Genomic DNA, 21,000 nt, shown 5'->3' on the forward strand with positions numbered 1-21,000 from the left:
TAGAAGTAAATTAGAAAAATTTGCTATTTTCACATCACCTTCTCTACAGAGGGGCACAACGCAAAAGCAGGCAGGTTTAGAACACATTTAGTTAGCAAGTCACTGTGTCTTATCTCAATAGGACTGAATAATTTGTCCACACCTTAGGAAACTCGCGTTCTTACTCTCAGAAATTAATACAGTGATATAGTCACATGAGTAAGTATACAGAAATCTAACAGAATAGAGACTGGCTCAAAACACTGCTCCCCTCAGTAACCATACCAATGAATAAGATAAAGAAATCTGTTTGACAGAGGGATTTGGTTCTCTCTTTTTGGTAATATTTGTTAACTTAAACAGTTACACTGGAGTCAAATAATCAGGCTCAAGATAGTCACAAAAAATAGAGGATGTATTTTTCTTCAAAGATCAAAACCATAGCTAACATAAGACATTCATATCAGAGAAGTTCAGTGTCCAGAAAAAACTTTTCTGCCATATAAAAAAAGATACTACAATTGCTTTACTGCTCAAGAATTTCCTTGCTCAATCTGCTTAATTCTTCTCTTGCGGAAGTTTTATCAGTAACTTGCTTTTAACTAGGAAGTACAAACAATTTTTCTTCACCACCCTCATCCTATCTAAAGCTCTTCTTTAGTTCTGGAGAGTTTTGTTGCATGCTCCTCTATAAATTTGCTCAAATGGTCTAAATCTCTGTCCCCACCTTCAAATTTAATAGGGTTGTTCTTCTTATCCCTTAGAGCAAAGTAGATAGTGGGGAATCCCTCCACTTTGTAGTGGTCATTTGTCACATCGTTGGCAGTAGCATCCATCTTGGCTATGACTAGATTTTTCTCATTCTTGTATTTTTTGGCTAGCTCAGTATACACCGGTTCTAGTTTCTTGCAGTGTCCACACCATGGGGCATAGAACTCTATGAGAACATCATTCTTTGGATCCATTACTATGGTATCAAAAGTTTTACCCACTACCACTTTCACAGGCCCTTTGTTATTTTTTGGCACTGGCTGGGACTTCACAATAGGCTTCAGTTTTCCTAGAAAAAAGCAAAACACACCATTGTTACAATAGAGTAAGAGCAATCCTTATGATCTCCCCCAAGAAGAAAGGGCAGAAGTACATCCTCCTGCCAGGGAAAAACATTGCACCAGTAAATGACCTTCCCCCTGCACGAAACAGAGGCTAGCTTGCTGGTGACGTTTTAGTACAATAACCTTGTGAAATACAGGCAGCAATTTGTTTCACAATTCCCTAGAACCTTTCCTCCCTCTTTTTATGGCTGTCCATCCACAATGTAGTAGACAGATTTATTATACTAGTCCCAAATATGGATGATCAGGTCACACTTCAAAGCTGCAAGAATGTTTTAGGTTTGCCGAACATGTTCAGTGTTAGAATATAGCTAGATGCCACAGCGTAATCCAAGCAAAGTTAATGAAATTAAGGAAAAAAGGCAGGAAACATCTAAAAGCTTTAAGCCACAGAGCATTGTGAGGTTGCACATCTAACTTTATTGTGGACATTGCCTTGGCAAAAACTCTTGGAAAACAAAGGGGAAAGAAAGCAAATGGCTTAGAGAATCCTATTTTAGAAACTATACCTTTTTTGAATGCCAGCACAAATTGCCTGAGTACATCAGAGTCAAACTCTTCTGGCTCCATGGCATACTTGCCACCTTCATCCAGAATGGCAACATTGACATCCTCTCCACTCTCAAGCAGGCCCAAATCTTTTATTTCAGAAGAATAGTCGTCTTCATCAGAAACAGCAAATACATATTCAGGGAAGTCTTTGGCCACTTCCAGGACTTTGCCTCTCCAGTACTGTGTAGCTGAAAAACCAGAACACAACACCATTAGCAATTTCTAGTTATTTACTGTTTGCTTCCTCCCAAAGTGGAGAAAAGGTGATCTTAGCTAACTTACCAACACGATAGTCGAAACTAAAGTCTACAGAATAATAGACAACCACTAGAGGACGCTTAGCATATCTTTTAGCATCATTGGAAGGCTTGCGATGACCAACTAGAGGCAAAGTGTATTTTAGCACGTGCTCTTTAATCTCTGATCCATCTGTAGAGTCATGCTTAAAAAGATTGGGGAAAAAAGTTCAGAAAAATGGATTTAAGTGGCATTTCTGTTACACACTACTGAGAACTAATTCTGAAGCATGCATGAATGAGAAGCAATGTTATAAACAATACTGTCACCATATTCTTCAAATCCTTGAGCACTAAAGATAATTTACTATTCTACCCTTAAATAATGTAATGGTAAATTATTATTTGAACATGTAACCTCTGAGTTAATTTCATAAATCTTTCTTGAACAAAACAATACAATTGCCTCAAATATTTGGTGGAGTACTTCCAAAAGAAAGATGTCAACTGTTCATATATATGAAGAAAAAGAACCTTCAATCTGTGTACAAACTGTCTAGCTTTGGACCAGCTACTCACTTTAAGATCCAAAACATGCATCTTGGCCTCATGCTTTGACTGAAATTTTTCTGGCTGCATGACAACCAGTTTTCCTGGAGATACTTTCAGTAGATTTGCTATGTTGTTACTGAAGGTGTGGTGGAACTTGTAATCTTCTCTTAAACCGTTAGCTGAAAAATTAAGGTCAAGGAAAAGGAAAAGTCATCAAGTGAACTGACAGCCTCCGACTGAAATTTTGAGACTGTACTGCAAGAAAACTCTCTTCCCATTCTCAGTGGGACACAGAGCAACCCAGATTCTTGGAGAACAGCTCTCATCCAGGAGTGAGAATCACGTGAAAATACATATAGTTCGAGTAGCACTAGCTGAATGCTGTTCTACAACCCATCTACTTGAGTTATTCTACATATTCAAAAGCCTTGAACAGCTTCCAACATATATACAGTGAAACAGGTATTTGTTTACCAATCTCCTACCTGTTGGCTTCCCCCCAGCTAACAAAGAGCTGGAAAGCAACTCACCAGGTCACCTAGTCAACCTACTTGCTTTGGGGCAGCCTGGGAAAGTTCTGTATCTTGCCATGCTGGAGCAACCAAATCAGCTCCTAATCCAACTATAAATGACAGCAGCCCCAGAAACAGGCACAGCCCGGAGGAAAAAAAATGCCCAAACTGCTCTCAAGGCTCTGGCAGAAACCAAGAGTGGCTGTGAGTGGTTCAGTAATGCGAGACACAGGGACTGATTAAAGGGATTAAGCACTTGAAGTGTTTAGCCTCTTCTGGGTGGTAGCAAATATTCTTAACAGGACTGTCAATGTGTCATGTCAAAGGGGTTTTCTTTAGAATAACCATTGCCAGGGATGGTGTAGCTTAACTGATCCAGAGGTGGATGATGATTCTTTCTCCAGGCCAACCCATTCCAAACAAGTTTGGCAGAGCCCAGCCTTTGGAACTGTCAGATATGAAGTAAGCAATAGCAGACAACAAAGCAAGCAAGGCTCTAAGCCAAGAAGCCACAATTTGTTCCTAGGCTAGGAATTTTTCCTCCTCTCTAGTTCGCATGTTTTTAGGGACACAGTACCAAGAGGAGGTATCTCCTGTGACTGGCTGATACTTTAGTTATAGCCTCAAAACCTGGCGTGAGCTTTTTCCTTAAGTACAGGTAAAAAAGTACCCTTTAATTTCCTTCCTCTTATTCTTCTCCAGCCTCCCCCACTATACTAAGAGCAGAAATAAAGGATCTCTCCATGCCCAAAGTCCCAGGCAGAAATCTCACTAAAACATACACATCATTAATATTTTAAAACATTCTTTACCTGCTTCCTGATAGAGCTGATAGGCTTTGTCATTCTCTCCACTAAAGACACCAATGATGATGGCATCATCCCCATCCTTCAGAAATTCCTGTACCTGCTTGGTACTCTGAATCTGTTTGGATGGAGGACCAGCCTGTTCAATCATGTAGTCAACAATACCTGTTAGACAAACATGCCCCCAAAGTTGTTTAGAATATTTATTCAACGGAAAGGTTCAGGCATTCTCTCTATTACGTTGTTTAATACCACATTTCCCATGGACACCTTTCTTTCTGTGCAGCCTTCCCACCCACAATAACTAAAAGACCTAATAAGCAAGACTTCAGTCCAAGTTTTTAAATCTGAAGTTCTGGATATTCTCTTCAGGTTGGCTTCAGAAGAGGTGACCAAGCACAAGTTCCATGAATATAAGCTGATCTTTCAAGTAACCCTCCTTTCTGAAATTCCAGACCCTTTACTGTCTCCTAACCCTGATATGAGCCAAAATTCTACACAGATAGTCTTAAGTCTTCCCTCTTATTAGAACTCAATATTAAGCACTTTGCCAGCCCTTATGGTGCATTCCAGTGCAATTAAAGGCTGCCCATTTACTCATACTGCCACTGCTTCACCATGCATATTTAACTTACTTTATATTAACAGGAGCTTATAGTACCACTGTAAGATGTTATAAAGATATGGGGCAAATTTATACTGCTGGCCTATGTAGGGATGAGAGTACAGTTTTTCAGGTTTCCCTAACTACCATTGCTATGACATTAACAAGTCTGGAAGTCCTACAGATACACTGGAACATTTGTGGTGAAACCCTCAGAAAATAAGAAAAAGCAGAAGTTGCAATACCGTATTTTTCCCGTGGACCACTGTAGTTGTAAGGTTTGCCTTTACGGAAGATTTTCAGAGTTGGGTAGCCAGTAACATCAAACTTCTTTGCAAGCTCAGTTTCAGCTGTGGCATCGACTTTAGCCAGAAGAATAGGAGGTGTGTGCTTGCTGAGCTCCTGGGCAGCCTTCTCGTATTCTGGAGCAAGCCTTTTGCAGTGTCCACACCTAGGGAAGGAGAGTAGAGGGCAGTTTTCACAAGCCACAAGTCCTCCTAGGTACCTTCTACTTCTGAAGTTGAAGAGTTAAGTCTTCCAGAATGGAGAAGGTAGAAATGGGGTTATTCTATCTATAGAGAACACTTCAGTCTGGGAAGACTTGTCTCTCCAACCTGAAGCCCAGCATTACTATAGGTAATTTCATTTTTAGAGGCCATTTTTAAATTAAGGACCAACTCCCTTTGTTTTTCAGTATCTCTCAACATGTTCCCAAACCAGTATATATGGAGAATCTTCTGTGAAGTTTTGGTGACCATCCCTTGCTGAGACACAGATCCAGTCCAGTCTCCAAGTGACTGTGTGATCCTATGTCCACATTAGAACTAAGGTACACCAGAACTGCACACACCTGCACAAGGCAAGCCTCTTTAGAAGAGGCATAACAACAGAAAACAGGCTCACCAAGCGTGTTCAGGCCAGCTGTGGTAGGAAAGCACAGGTGACTACCTTCTTGCTTACCATGGAGCATAGAACTCCACCAGAATTATGTCAGCACCATTCACGACATCATAAAAATTATCCTGGGTCAATACTAGGGTTGCTTCTGGTGGAGGGGTCCAACTGGGGTCAGAAACCTCCTTGACTTTGGCCACAATTTCTGAAACACAGTTCAATAGCTCAATTAGCAAGCTTGCATTATTATATTGGTAGCATATTGAATGCAAGAGCTGATATCAAGAATTTAAAATCAGAGCAACAAGCATGGTCTTGGACCAAACATAGCCAAGCTTACATGAGAATACTTTCTTAATCAAGCTCCTTTATGCTTTACTTCATTGTTGGTATTGCCAAGAAAATCTTGAATATTCTCTTCACCCCACAGAGTATCTTATTTATGCAGAGCACAGATACGTACTTTGCAGCACCTTAGCACATTAATTCCCTCTCAAAACAGACAGAAAAGGTAGTCTTTCCCCTCTGACTGAAGTTGGACACATTCATGAAGCAAGAAACAGGTGGTTTTATATACAGTCAATATACAGACCAGTTGTTTCTTATTAGCTGATCCTTCAGCAAGCATGAGACTACCTCCTATTCCAGTTAAGTCATATTTCTACAAAACTTCTATCAATAACAGCACACTACCCGCTACCTGCAAAATTGTCCTCTAACATGCAGCCAATTGAGAAGACAGGCAAAATTCCAGCCGTCATAATATTATTCTGCTTAAGCGACTTGAGATCAAAGTCCTTCAAAACAGTCACATTAAGAAGTAAGAACATATACTTCCTTGCTTTGTTACAGAGAATTGCAGAGGACTGGTGCTTACCATCTTCTGTCCGAGAACCATCATAGTCAACAGGTTGGCCTTTTTTCAGGATTTTGATCGTTGGGTAGCCACTGACATCAAAACGACTTGCTAGTGAAGTGGCTGCAGTAGCATCTACTTTGGCAACTGGAATAGGAGGGTCATTTTCCTTCAGAGTTTTGGCTATCTTTTCATATTCAGGAGCAAACTGTTTGCAATGCCCACACCTGTTGGAGGAAGACACAAGCAGATACACAAGTGCATGACAGACCCACAGGGGAATCTTGCTACTCTGCACTTCCAGGATGCCTTCTGATAGATGTTCACAACCTCAGTGTTAGAATGTTTACCTTGCTATGTTTTCAGATGATGGAAAAAGACAGAGTAACTAATGTGCTGTATGTTCAAATCCCAACCTCTTTGGGTTTTCTTTTTTCTTTTTCCCCCTTCATTCAATAGGCAACAGATTTCCCTATGTTTTCTAAAGCCACCATTAAAAAAAATCTAACAATTGCTTTTACAACAAAATTGCAAACCTTGTAACATGCTTCTCCTCCCTCCCTGCCCTCCAAATATAGTCTCACTCAGACTTCAGCTTCCCCCTAACCTAGATGCATCTTCTCTACCCAGTACTCTAAATTGAACTAAAGAGAAAAATGAACCAGTAGTTCAGTCAGCCTAATGAAATCTCACACCCACCATGGTATTGCAGCACCTGCTCTCCCTCTGGACACACCAGAGCTCTTTGGGAAGATCAGAGGCTCCTGCTGCAAAAGCTGACATGACATAAAATAGCAGCATAAGAAAAGCTGAATATAGCTTGACAAGCTGAAGATGAAACCAGGAAAATTAAGAAAAAAGGAGGAAAACTAGTGTGCAGCAGATAGCCTGTACCCCTTAGCCTCTCAACTGGCAGGAGGGTGAATAGAAAAAAAAGAACTGTTTAATCTGTGATGACCGTGCATCCTTCTGTTTGGCTAAATCCAGCTTCACGTTCAGTTTTCATGCAGGCAAACTACAGCTGCAGAAGTAGTACCTACAGCCAAGCAGGGATGGAATTCTCTGTAGTAAGAGTGGCATTAGTCAAAATGCAACTCTACCTCAAGCAGGATCATATTCTCACCTCTATTCAAAGACTAGAAAAGGACAAATGAGTAAGTCCTCTTTATATCACTAAGCCACAAGGAAAAAGGGTTCTGGCTGCAACAATAACTCAGCAACATGACTGCAAATATATCCTGCTCATTTTCCTCCACTAATGATCCCTATTATTTTTGTCTGTAAGAATGTAAGAAAAGATACATTCTGGCCTAAACTCTTTGTCTTGGTTATATGCAGGTAAATCCACTGCAGCTCCTTGAGCACACTAGAGTTACTGTGTACCCTGGTACACCAGCAAAATTATCATCATTAGGTAGATGTATGAGGCACAGTTTAAACTGATAATGTGAATGACCTATGTCCTTACTCACACCACACCCTTCTGGCAAGGACAGAGATTTGAGCTTGAGAAGGAAAACCTTCTAGCAATTCCCCTACTAGGGAAGTCTCCTCCATCTAGATGAGGAAGTGCACCAGTTCTCAGTGTGCCAGCACAAGGACATGATAGCAGGCCGCAAGACTGCACTGCATGACTTCTCTGGGGCTCCCTGGGACCGTTTCCATTCCCTGACAGGAGCAGAGCAGGGCTGTGCTCCTTTTGGCATGGGATCCCTCAGTATGACCCACATATGTGAGGGAAGAGCAGTCTGTTGTTTGTCGCATGGTACAGGGGGCAGGGAAAGCAGTACCTCCACATCGCCAGAACCATCTCCTACCCTGGACTATGGCAGAGTCCAGTGCTTCTGCAGGCAAGCTGTTACTATGAACTCTTTAAAACTGCAACCCAAGCCCACTTTTTAGGAGTGTGTCCTGTCTGAGAAGCCCCTAACAACTACCCCATCCAGCACCTAAGGAGGTACTGTGGGCTGTGAACCCACCATGGTGCATAGAACTCCAGCAGCACAGTGTCCTTGTCTGCAGTAAAGGTGTCAAAATTTGCGTCATTCAAGATTAATACGCCATTTTCTTCTTTAACTTCAGAATCATCATCATCATCATCATCATCATCATCATCACTGTCATCATCAGCTTCTTTTGTAACAGATTCTAGAAAAGTAAAAGCGCAATAGTGATTAGACTTTAACATTAGAGTTTAACATTAAAATAACACTTCCAGGTTAAAGATGTATTAAATATACCCTGCAGTTAAAACCGAGAAGTATCAACACGCATTAGTTCCTGCTCCATATGCGATGACAGGTACTTCAGCTTGCAAAGAGCTTGGACTCAGATGTTTGCCCATTTCATTTTTGTCTACACCACACCAGCTAACAATATCAATATTTCAGTAAAGTGTCAACATATATTTTGCACTTCAGGGCAAACTAACAAAATGGATACAACAAAAATTAATTCATACAGACCCTATGTGACAGTCACTATCAAGGTACCTTAGGTGTCTTTTTGAAATATGGTCAGCGAGACATGTTTTGTTGGGCAATAAGGGCTCACAAACGATACCTGAATTAAAACAGAAGCCCTCCATCATGCAGCTAAACAGCTGCCCTTCAAGCACAGCAACTTGTGGTTGGAAATATTAGGTGTCTCATACCAAAAAAGCAGATGTTATCTGTCCACAATGCTTCCCTTGTACCCTTCCTCACTACACCTGTAACACCTCAACAGCTATGCTCTGCCTGTCTCAAGATCTAATAAACAGACAGGTTTGCTATAATCTCAAAAGCTATCATTTTGCTACTACCAAGGTGGTTCAGAGGCAGCACTTCAAAACTGTGCTTCTAACTGCTCAGTCCCACCCCTGCCACCTCAATATAGCTTGCTCTCAGTTACAGTGACTTTTCAGGCCTGCAGTTCACTGAAGAGGCTTGCCACTCACAGGAGCATCACACTGCTCTGGATCAGCCCCAGGCTACAGACTGAGTATAAAATCAAATAAGTGACTGTCACAGGAGTCTCATGTAAACCCACTCTTATGTACTTGGAGATGCAAGGTACTCTTAAAATAAATGGAGCAAAAGCTTCTTTCAAAGAACTTTTGGGGAGACTTGTGATTTAAGGAGGCCAAAACTGCCGGTCTGGAACAGGCCTTTCAAGGAGATATCAGAATTGCCGAATTTCCAAAGCAAAGTTAGCACATGAAACCTGAAGCCAGGGCATTTCAACTGGTTCAATCTTTGTTGGGTTCCTTTAACCTTTTTTTTTTTAGACTGCTATCATTCGAGGCAAGGACACTTTAAAGAATTTAAAGACCTTAAAGGAATTTCAGTCACAGAACAAGCAATGAAAATACCTCATCCCAAACGAAAACTGTACAATGAAACGAAGACCCTTTCAACCATTGGGAGTCCTAGGATTAGCAGAAAACCCCCCCCCCCAAAAAAAAAAGGAAGAAAAATATTAAGGTTTCTTGTTCAAAACTTATCTGTTTAATTGTTTTTTGACTAAGCTGGCAGCAGGATAGCAAATCATGTACATGTACGTTACTTATTCAGGACAAGAATTCTGAAAATACTCTGATTTTACCAGGAATTTGAAAGTTAATAATGATAAATCTGTAGTATCCAGGTATGAAAAAGTGGAAAACCCAAACCCCACTATTCTCAGACCAACAGCAGACCATAGGAACAAGCTAACTATGGACAAAATAAGCCTATATGCTCCCAGAAAACAGTACGTGCTCCTGGAAAAAAATGCATTAATTTTAATTAAACCCAGCTTTATACAGCACCAAAATATTAAAGCTATGTGGGGAAAGATCACAGGAGATCATTTATCACACAACAGTAGTCACCTGGATTAAGTTTCTTTAACAACTACTACTGTTTCATCTGATCTAGGAAGCAGCTAAAAGCACTATTTGCAAGTGGACAATGCCTCCTGTGTTGCTGCCTGTGAGCGCTTGCAGTGAAAGGGCTGAACTGCCAAACATCCTTGAAGTGAATCTACAGCAGTAGATTCACGTACCTGTAGGACTGTCCTCATGAAAAAAGCTAGTTTTCAGGGGGTTTCATCAGTCAAAACTTCTGTTTACATGCGTGCCCAGCAGTTTTGAGTGCTATGTTTCATCACAGGCTGTTCATGGCTGGTCTGTGACTGAATTCCCAGCGTATTGCACAACGCTCACTGCTTTTCCAAGCATATCACTTCAGACTTTTTCCTGACATGAAAGAATTTGAGCAAAACTAGCTGGCCATTTTGGCTCATGCACTTTTGACCACAAGGTTGCGACTGTCATTCCTGCTTACTATGCTAACTACATGCCCCCACCTGAGACAAAGACCACCGCAGCTACTGGGGCACAGGCTCATGGTTTAGAAAGCTGAGAACAAAGCACCACCCACAAAATCATCCTGCACAAGTGGAAAATGTTATCACTATGTCAAACATCCACCACTGAAATAATTTTTTATCTTTCCCTGCAAGGGTCTGTATGGCCTGCCAACATAAAACTTCCTTGACAGGGATATAGGGGCAGGGGAATTACACACAGTCACTTCCTCCTCCTCGGAGATGGAGGCACAACAGTACCACCTAACAGCAGGACTCCAGATATTCCCAACTGGCTTAAGGAGGGCACGCATTTCAAAAAAAAAAAAAAAAAAAAAAGGTTAATCAGACCTATAAATTAGTCCTTAAGAGTGCAAACTCACCCCCTGCAGTCTCCAGCTTCACCTATACCTATGGTTATCACAGCTACCTCTAACACACGCTTTGGTGTTGGGACTGAAAGATCTGTTTCAAGGACCTGACCAATTATGGGAGAAGTAAGCAAGACTTTTTTCACGAAGAGCAAGAAACTTTCCTCTGCATTAAAGGTTTACAATTTGAAGAGAACAGATTCAGGTGTCATGGTGAGACTCATTCTGTAATGGCAGAAATAGCTAATAAATATTTTGCATAAGACAGCTCATGAAAATAGAATAGCTGCACCCAAACTGAAGTGTCTTTGTTTCTTAAAGCTATTTGCAGAACAGGTGAACAAACCAACAAGGGACAGCTGTGGCTAAAATCTGCCCTCCGGTAAAATATGGACCACTCCCTTTTATTTCAACAAAGCATTTCCACAAATTTCAACGTATTATTCCACAAGACAAAAAAAAAAAAAAAACAAACAAAAATAAACAAACAAAAAAAAAAACAACCAAACAAAACAAACAAAAAACCCCAACATGATGAAGATAGCACTCATTTTAAGATTTCAGGTACACGTTGCTGGCCGGCAGGCTTTCTTCAGGATGACAGCTACTCTAAGTGAAACTAATTCTTACAATAACTTCACTGAACTTTTAGCATTAATCGTAAGTCTGGCTTAGTAACTGCTTCTTAAGTAGGGTGAATCCCATATGAAAAAGTTGCATCCAGGCACCAGTGACTTCAGGATTCTCCCTGAAAGCTTCCCTCTGAGAAGACTGCAGTGTCCATTCCCCAAACAGATGAGCTCAGTTTTCAGAAACCAAGAAGTCAAGACTGACAATCTGTTGCCAGGGCATTTAAAAGATTTTTTTATGAAAGCAGTCTTCCCAAATGCTTCCTGTAGCAGGTAGATCCTCTACATGATCCCTCCTTTTCCTTCACCAGGATGCAAAGGGTGTAACAGTCATGATCTAAATTAATCTTGCTGTGAGCATATTTGCCTCAGTGCCCTAGCCAATCTTCACTTCCAAAGCCATACAGTGCAACAAGCCTGGTTTAATCTGATTTTTTCATCTACTGAACAACCAATTCACAAAAAGTTATTTGCTTGTTGTAAAGTATACTTATTCCACTTCATACAGGTCTGCATTTCAAGGGCAAAAACGGAAATCCCAAACTACATGCATTTTTAAAGCAAAGGCTTAGTAAAGCCTAGCTCATGATTTATATACAACTTTGAGATACACAGTAGAAATAGGAATAGTATTCAAGTTGCGCAATGGATCAGTGTTCAGCTTGCACACAGGAAGAAATACTTTCGTTGCTGCACATCTTTGATCCCAAGAACTGATATAATGAGAAGAACAGCACACATGGGAAATACAGATGAGAGTCTGGCCTGCGAGAAGCTGAGCTAGTGCTGTCAGAGCCAGGCTCCGCTCTAACATCACAGGTTCTCCATCATCTGAAGGTAGGAGGGGAAATCAGTACTAGGCTCTGGCACATGCTACAAAGCCACAGGTGTTCTAGCAAAAAGCAGAGAAACAGACATAATACATGTATTTCAGCTTAGAATTAAAAGAAAAGCCTCACAGGAAAATTCTGCCTCTCCTTACTGCAGATGCTACAGCCTATTAAAAAAACCCACCAAATCTCCTCATCTTTATCCTACAGATCATACAGTTGGTCACACAGATAAGGTACCTGACATGAATGCATTTCAACTTTCAGCGCCTGTTTGCTGAGTAAGAATTTCCACGACAGGAGTTCAGGAGGTCATCCATAACCTGCTCACCCTGAACAGGCTCTAATACTTAACATTTGGTAGTGTTAATGTGGGAAACATGAAAGATGTGGGATTTCTCAAAATCCACGTGAAAGATGCTTAAAACCAAGCACCTTCAACCTTCTACATACAGGCACTAAATTTATTAAGTCAGAGCTGTTTTGGAAAGAAAAAGGCAGAAATCAGTGAAATTCAAAGACAATGGGAAGAAACACCAGGAAACGAGCAACACGCGGCCTTATTTCTGGGAAAAAATTATCAGTTTGGAACAGAGGGAATGCACGAATCTCCTGAACTAAGGGGTGAGGAAAGAGTGCTCCGCCGGATAGCGAAATTGCGAATTTACCGGCAGTTTAGAAGTCAGTGATTGCCACCACGGCCAGCCGCTAGTTTGCGCAGCCGTGTCTGGAAGAGGCGAGGCAGAGCTGCCGCCCAGCCAAGGGGAGCGAACAGCGCTGCGCCAGGCGGGCGCCCTGAGCCACCGGCGCCTTCGCCCGGCCTCCCGGCAGCCCCCACACTCACCTCCGGCCTCCGCCGCCGCCTCCTCCTCCGCCGCCGCCGCGCCCCGCGCCAGGAGGGCGACCTGGACCAGCCCCAGCAGCAGCAGCAGCAGCCATAACCCCCTCGGCCTCATCCCGGGACTCGGTCCGGCCCGATCCGCTCCGGGACCCCGCACCCTCTGATCGATCGATCGATCGATCGATTGATTGATTGATTGGCTGCCGCGCCCCCTGATTGGCTGCCGCCGCCGCCGCCGCTCCCGGAAGCTCCTCTCCCGCTCCGGGCCGCGCGCACTCGCCGCGGCGGGAGAGCGCCGCGACCGACCGGAGCAGCGCAGCCCGCGCGCCTCCCACCCTGAGCGCAGCCGGACGCCTGCACTGAGGTGCCTCTCCGCCATTGGCTGACGGGGCGGGGGGGGGGGCGGGCGCCCACCAACCGCCGGCCGCCACGCACGTCAGGCGCAGGGGGTGGGACTCCCGCCCCCAAGGGCGAGAAGCCACATCGCCCTTCGCGATTGGCGGGCTGCCGCCAGGGGGCGGGCTCGGGGGCGGGGAGGGGCCGGGCCAGCGGTTGGTGGCAGCCTGTAAGGTGTGACGGCCCGCGCGCTGGGCGGGGTTTGCCCCGCCACGCCGTGCGTGGGCGGTGGGGTTCGCGTTCCCTGGTGTACCCGCCGCCGGCGCTGGCGGTGGGGAGCTCCCTGGAGCTGCCCCACGTTGTCTGAGTAACCTACTGCCGTTTACCTGAAGTGCCTGACGGTGCGTGGGGAGCTCCCCGAGGGCTCAGGGGGGCTGGGCGCAGCAAGCCCCTCTGTCACGCCGCAGGCCTTCGGGAGATTCAGAGTGCCTGCAGCAGCCTGTCTGAATGTCTTATGCCTAATTTTTATATTTCCAGAAAGCTGTGGTGAAATCAGAGTCACTTAGCTAGGTTGTAAGAGAGCAGCAATTTGCCGAGTCAGGTTTTTCCAAGTGTATTGGCCTCCCATTTGCCGACAGACTCAAAAACATGAACAGACCTTGGGACAGTTGGTCCTTTCCACTTCCTGACACGGCTATGGTACTTCTATTTTTGGGGAATACTTGAATTTATTTCGTTTGCTTACTGATGATGAATGTGATAAATAACAAGAATTTTGCTTTCGCTAAAAGTAATTAAACACTTTTATTGAGTTAGGCTAAAGCTATTACTAGTACAACGATCCAAATTTTAAGAAAAGTAAAAGAATTTACTACTGGGCGAATTGATCTGAGGAAACACTAACCTAACAGCCCCCCCCTTCCTTGGGATGCTCACCAGATGGTCCCTATCAAAGGATGGTAACTCCTTTGCAATGGGATGAGAAAGAACAGGATGGGCCATCCCTGGTATCCCTTGTCCTTGAGGTAAGAGGGGAACTAAAACCACTGAGCCGGAAAGACAAAAGAGCTGCAAATTGGCCCAGACTTGAAGGACAAGGTGTACGTGACCACAGGGCTGAGTTTGTGCAGAAGGGAGGGTCAGCTAGTGAACACCGTGAAGACTACGAGCCTTCATCTGCAGACCCCTGCCCACGACCTCCAGGGAGCACTGTGCAGGCGTGACGGGAGGGATTTGGGGTGGGGGGATATGTTAATGACTTCTCAGAACTAATTGTAATATTCCCTCCCTATCCTTGGAGTAGTGATGCATATGTATTAGGGTAGATGAATATGTAATGTTTTATACAATAAAAGGGAGCCCCTTTGGCTCCAGAGCGTGCGCCATCGTGCCCAGAGCTGTATTCTTTGCTCCACTGACTTTGTCCCCAATCAAACCTTTTTTTTTTATATATACATGGGCTTGTTTCTCACAGTGACTGTGGAGACAGACACCCGCATAATTTCTAGCCATGACTACTCAAATGCTGATCTGCTGAACATCTTAAGATCTAACAAGACAATGCTAAAAACTGGGCTTTTGGTGCTCACATTGCCAGTTTGGCCACATACTTGGGCAAATTACAGATGTCCATAGGTTCACGAGGCAATTGTTTCGGTTTTTACAAAATTTCTGACCCTTGAGTAGATAGTTTGTAAGCATAAAACACTGTTAAATTCAGTGCCCGGTAGTCATACTCTAAGGCGTTAACAGTAGCTTGTGATATGCAAATGTATTCAAGACCTTGAAGTGCAAGCTGAAAATGTGAAAACCATGATTTTAGGGGACCGAGAAGACACTGTGTTGCTCTGAAAGACTGTTGATGGATCTAGGTTGCCATTTGGCATTTGTCAGTGGTCTGTAACAAGTAGGTTGGAAAAAGGCATTAAAAACCTGCCTTGTTCAACACTGCTAATTTACAAATCAGTGAAACGTTTTTATTAGACTCTGTACACTGTTCTGTTAACCCTTCACTGGGATGTTGTGTTGGTGTGTGAAATATCTACTGCCTTCCTCATCAGAATTTATAAGATAAATAGTGGCTATTGTAGTCCATTTTATTCTCATTTAGTTTGGAGATTATCCACTGTATAGTGACCTGCCAAGGCAGAGGAGCTCTGCCAGGCCCAGTACTTCATGAATGACATTGTCTAGGCAGTTGGAAAACATGTTAGAAAAGCTTGCAGAAAAAATAGGCATGTAAAATGGGGAAGTAGTATGATTATTGCTTCCATCTGTTAGAATGTGGAATACAGGAGTACAGGACTTTTCTTTTGTGCGCTAAATTTTATGGTTACTGTGTTTCACGTCGATACAAGTTAACCAAGTTGAAAAATGAGGTCAGTGGATTTTAAAGGCAGTCAAAGGTGTCAAGCACCAACATCCAGCTGCACAGTGAAAAGGAAGGGCAAATAGTACAAATACAGGTAGGTGGTTTTTTTGTTGTTTTTGGTTGGTTGGTTTGTTTGTTTGTGTGTTTGTTTGTTTGTTTGTTGTTAATTTGTTTGAACTGCAGGAGGAAAGCCTGCAAGACAAAACCCCTGTAATCCCAGTTCAACCAAGGACAGCCTGATCATATGACTTGAGAGATTTGCTAAATCGTGTGTTAATTGTGTGGGTACTTACAGTATTGGTAGCCCAGATCTTAGGCATGTCCTGCTAGACAAACAGGGCCTTGGCAGAGGGTCATAGGATCATAGTCTGGTCTGTCTTCTTAGTTTGGGGTACCACAGGATAACATAGCAAGTCATAAATAGCACACCAAACAGAAGTGTAAGTTATCATAGACCAGCTGGAGTCTAAGCTCAGTGCAATTATGAAATACAGTGGTCACTGGAAAGAGTCTGCTAGCTGTGCAGCTTTTCCAAGAGATTGCTTCCTGCTCTCTAAAGGCTTGCTTACTTGTGAGGATGACTATATGAAGCTGAAAATCCTCTGAACTAAGTACAACTGGTAAGAACAGTGCTGCCTTTTGCCAAGTACACATTCTTTACATGAACTGGTAACAGGAAACCCCTTGTCTTTACCATGAGGGTAAAGGTGAAACAGAGCCCCGAACAGATAACTAAGTATAGGATCATCTGTAGGTTAGATGCATGGAAAAGTGAATGGCACAGGTCCCTTGCAGCATTTCTGATGTGAGAAACTGGCCATACTTCAAGTCACTTCTGCCTCATATGTACTAGAGAGCAAAAGACATTTCCATCTGATAACATCTGCTATGCTGCAGAAGAATCCAGATGTTGGCAGGCTTTGGTTATTTGAAAATGGATTACATTTTGTGCATACTATATTTTCATATTTGTGTAAGCTATTAGTATCACCATTGGCAGACTTGCATCCTCAGGAACAAGTGGACAATCATACTCCTTAAATATGCTTTTCCTGTGGAATGATCGGCAAGTGTCTTTCCCGCTGGTTAAAGCTGTCAATGGCTACCATAAAGTCTTCACAGGTTGCACCTGTGTTTCCCAGCAACGTTAAGTGGTGGACTGTGGAAACACCTCTTTGTACCATACTGTAATTTTCTCCTTCCAAAGGTGTCCTAGATGCTAGTCATCTTCTGTACATCATTCTGCAAATTCTGTGGGGTACAGTCATTGACCTTAAGAGGCATATTTAGCAGTAAATGTCAAAGAAGAAAAAGCCAATGTTCTCTCACAAAAATAATGAAAATTGCAAGGTATGCTAGACTAAGATGCATTAGTTTAACTTCTGCTATTAAATTATATTACAGTCTTAAAAGGAGATTTGAACCTACTTGGCCTTTCACAGCCTGACGATATTGAGTGGCTTCTTGTAAGGATACTGAGCAAATATAATGGTCTCACATATGTGTTAGCTGCTTTAACTTATTGTAATCCTTAATATCACAGAGCTATACTGACTAGATGCTGGCTGATACTGTCTGAACAGAGGCACAACAGATTAATTTATTATTTTTAAATACGCATTTTGTGTCTGAGTGCTGTACTAAGTTCCCAATGGTGCTTAAAGGATTGGAAATTAATTTTAATAGGAAGTGTGCAGCCACAGCACCATGCCGGTTAGTTAACGAAGGTGTTGGACCGTGTTGCACAGCATTTTCAATAGGACTGTGTGACAGACTGCTTTGTCTTTGTGTGATTTTCTTTGAGTAGAGTATTTGTTCCATGCAACATGAGCTGATGGCACTCTTGATGCCACCCACTGACCAGATAAAATATGGCCAAAATGCTGCTAATACACACTTGACATTGCAGCACATGCACAGTTCTGAATACCTTTTGGGGAATGCTCTCAAAACTTGTTTTCTAAAAAACCTGTTCAGTTGCGAAACATCTCTTTTATGTGATCTGCCAGTTTTAAACTGGCACAGTGTCATGAAGGTTTTCTGTATTATTTTTGTGGTAGTTTTCTTGTGAACCTCAGTTATATTTTTTGCATAATAGCTAAACTTTTACAGCAAATGCTGCTGAATTGTCTTGCACATAATCTTCACATAAATCACTTCAGTGACTCTCAGAACAATGCTTAAAATATCCATCCTGTTTTGCATTTCATCTAAATCTAGAAACAATTTAGAGAGCAAGAGAAAACACTTGTAGAAGTTTTAATTTTTTGGTCACCGGTTGATTCATCCATTATGATGCTTATTTTAAAATACCTTTCAATAATCTTCAGCCATCATTGTAGAAACATGATAAAAAGTTGGATGTGAAAGTTTTCCACTTCAATACTACTAAATTCTGACAAATTAATGAAGTATGATACTCACAGTAATATAAATACTACTAATTCCTGTATTCGTATATTGCACTCTTTGTTTTGCTGCAATGATTTTGAGTGCCTGTCTGGATGACTTCTCTCCAGGTTTTCTTATGAAATTACCTTCTTTTTTTTTTTTTTTTTTTTGTTGTTTCCTTTTGGCTTTTTTTTTTGACTTTTTTTTTGTTGTTGTTGTTTAGGGACTTTCTGCTTAATTCTTGGATCTCTGTGCCATGTTAAGTAAGTTCATACTTACTATCATTTGATGTGCTCAGCTCAAAGAAACTTTTACAAACATATCAGCTTAAGTTTAGCATTTGTCATGATAAAATTTTGCGTAATTTCATCTGGAAATGGAAACTTCATAAGCATGGTGTACCATTTCCTCTAAATTAGAAGATGAATATATTGGTAGATAATATTCAGACGTCATTTCAGAAGCAAATGATACAAATACTGCTAAAATTAGCATATGTAAACTGTCTACCTTCAGTTATTATACTGATGTCAATCAAAATTGGATCTAGGGCTTCAAAAACATCTGAAAATTTAAAATTTTGAATGTTAATGAAATTCTTGTGGCTGACTTCACTCAATACAGACTGCAGTGTCTAACATGTAGAATCATAGAACCACAGAATGGTTTGGGTTGGAAGGGAACTTTTAAGCCCATCCAGTCCCACCCCCTGCCCCAGGCAGGGCCCCCTTCCCCCAGCCCAGGGGGCTCCCAGCCCCGTCCAACCTGGCCTTGAACCCTTCCAGGGAGGGGGCAGCCACAGCTGCTCTGGGCACCCTGGGCCAGCGCCTCACTGCCCTCATAGTAAATATGTCCTTCCTTATGTCCAATCTAAATCTACCCTCTTTGATTTTAAAACCATTGCCCCTTGTTCTGCGTCCTGATTTCATCTGGGATAGAGTTATTTTTTTCTTCCTAGTAGCTAGAATAGTGCCGTGGTTTGGATTCAGGATGGGATTTGGCATGAGAATAATGTTGATAATGCACTGATGGTTTTAATTGTTGCTAAGAGATCAAGGACTTTTCAACTTCTTATGTCCTTTCCATGCACAGATACACAAGAGGCTGGGAGGGAGCAGAGCCAAGCAATGGACCAAATTGACCAGTGAAATATTCCATGTCATATAACATCATGCCCGGTATATGGAGGAGGATCAACCAGGAAGCAGGGGCTTTTGCTTCTGGGGCTGCGGTTTCAGGATCTTGGCTTCTCTGAGATCGCCAGTCAGGAACAGCCTGGGTGTCAATCGACAGGTGGTGAGCACTCGCATTGTACATTACCCATTTGTATTTTCTATCCTTATTATTGATATTATTATTTTTTTTGTTTAATATTAAACTATTTAAACTCACCCTATGAGTCTCCTTACCTTTATCCCTCCAATTCTCTCCCCCATCCCCTGAGCAGGGGAGAGTGAGTGAGTGGCTGTGTGGTGTTTGGCTGCCAACCAGGTTTAAACCACAACAGTCCTTTATGGTGCCCAGTGTGGGGCACGAATGGTTGAGATAGCGACGGATCTGGACAGAATTCGTTATAAGCAGTCATTATATTGGTTCAATAGCTGCTGGTCATAATGCTGATTTATCGGCTCTGAGAGTCATGGCTCTCGTTCTTAAAGTTGTGTTATGCATCACCTCACTTGCTGGATATAGTGCCCATGCTGCTGCTTATCACCTGTGGGAGGCGGATTAAGATTTTTGTCTTTGTTGTAGTATGTAACACTGGTTTATGGCATGATAAAGTTATCGGTCCTGAGACTGGTTCGGTATCTGTACTCAGTACTGTTGTCACCTCTATACTTTGGGGGCCATCTAGCGGAAAGTGGTAATAATTACACCCTCTATGTTTTCTCAGAGAGCTGATCCATGCGAGAGCTTCCCTCACTTTCACCTTCCTTCACCCTTCTCCAGACTACTTACAAAAGCCTTTGAGAATTTCGAAGATTTTTGCTATCTTTGGAATGTTGAAACTAACATGGTCGTCCTACTGTTAGGAACCAGTGTGTCCCTGCACGTAGTTCAGGTTTTGTTCAAGGTTAAGCAACTATTTAAGAGTACCCCAAGGCTGGAGAGTTATGAGTGGCAGGGTGTGTGGGATAGCATGAGCAAATGCCTAGGTTGGTGGGCACCTCCAGTGTTTTGGAACTTCACCCTTGAACAAGTGCAGACCCCCCAAAATAGTAAAATATTTGGAAAAAAAATATGCTGTCACCATGGCAATTCCAGAGAGACACAAACCACTGCAAGGTACTAGGGCCTGGCCCATGCTTACCAAGCCCCATTCACCACTATTCAGTGCCCTCAAGGGGAAGAGAAGGTCTCTGGATCTGACAACAAAATGAGAGGCACTGCAGCCACTCCAACACTGGCAACAGACACTGCAGCTGAACCAAAGAACCAACCCACACCAGTATCAGTTGCCCCCATATGGAAGAAGAAATGGACATGAAAGTCATCATATTTAGAAAGGGATGAAGACACTCCTACTAAGGAGGAAGAGGAGGAGGAGGGAGGAGAAGACAAGTCAGTATATGAAAAGATTTAAACTGTCATCAAGTCACTTGTCTTGATTGTCACTTGACTGCTCAGGTGCTGGGATAATGGGGACAGTAGCTTGGATTTAGAGGGTAAAGAAGTAAGGAAGCTGGAGTCCCTTGACAGGGAAGGGGGCATTGATAAAACATGTGGAAAAGGGGAAAAAACCCACAGACCCTGGAGGTTGCTCTTGCCAGGTGTGAGGGAAAGGTATCCTTTCAA

General features: G+C 42.6%; 1 protein-coding gene across 1 annotated transcript; it reads right to left on the reverse strand.

The window, feature by feature from the left end:
- Positions 1-373: 373 nt before the first annotated feature.
- Positions 374-13,477, reverse strand: PDIA4 (protein disulfide isomerase family A member 4). Its single transcript, XM_033011980.2, has 10 exons — positions 13,110-13,477; positions 8,086-8,254; positions 6,128-6,333; positions 5,317-5,455; positions 4,602-4,807; positions 3,759-3,917; positions 2,462-2,613; positions 1,929-2,088; positions 1,604-1,834; positions 374-1,039 (listed from the first exon to the last, which is right to left on the reverse strand). The coding sequence occupies exons 1-10, from the start codon at positions 13,219-13,221 to the stop codon at positions 624-626; spliced, it is 1,950 nt and encodes a 649-aa protein (XP_032867871.2). The 5' UTR covers positions 13,222-13,477; the 3' UTR covers positions 374-623.
- Between the last annotated feature and the right edge of the window lie 7,523 nt (positions 13,478-21,000).

Source organism: Tyto alba, unplaced genomic scaffold (assembly GCF_018691265.1).
Source record: "Tyto alba isolate M040663 unplaced genomic scaffold, T.alba_DEE_v4.0 Super-Scaffold_46, whole genome shotgun sequence".
Taxonomy (NCBI): Eukaryota; Metazoa; Chordata; class Aves; order Strigiformes; family Tytonidae; genus Tyto; species Tyto alba.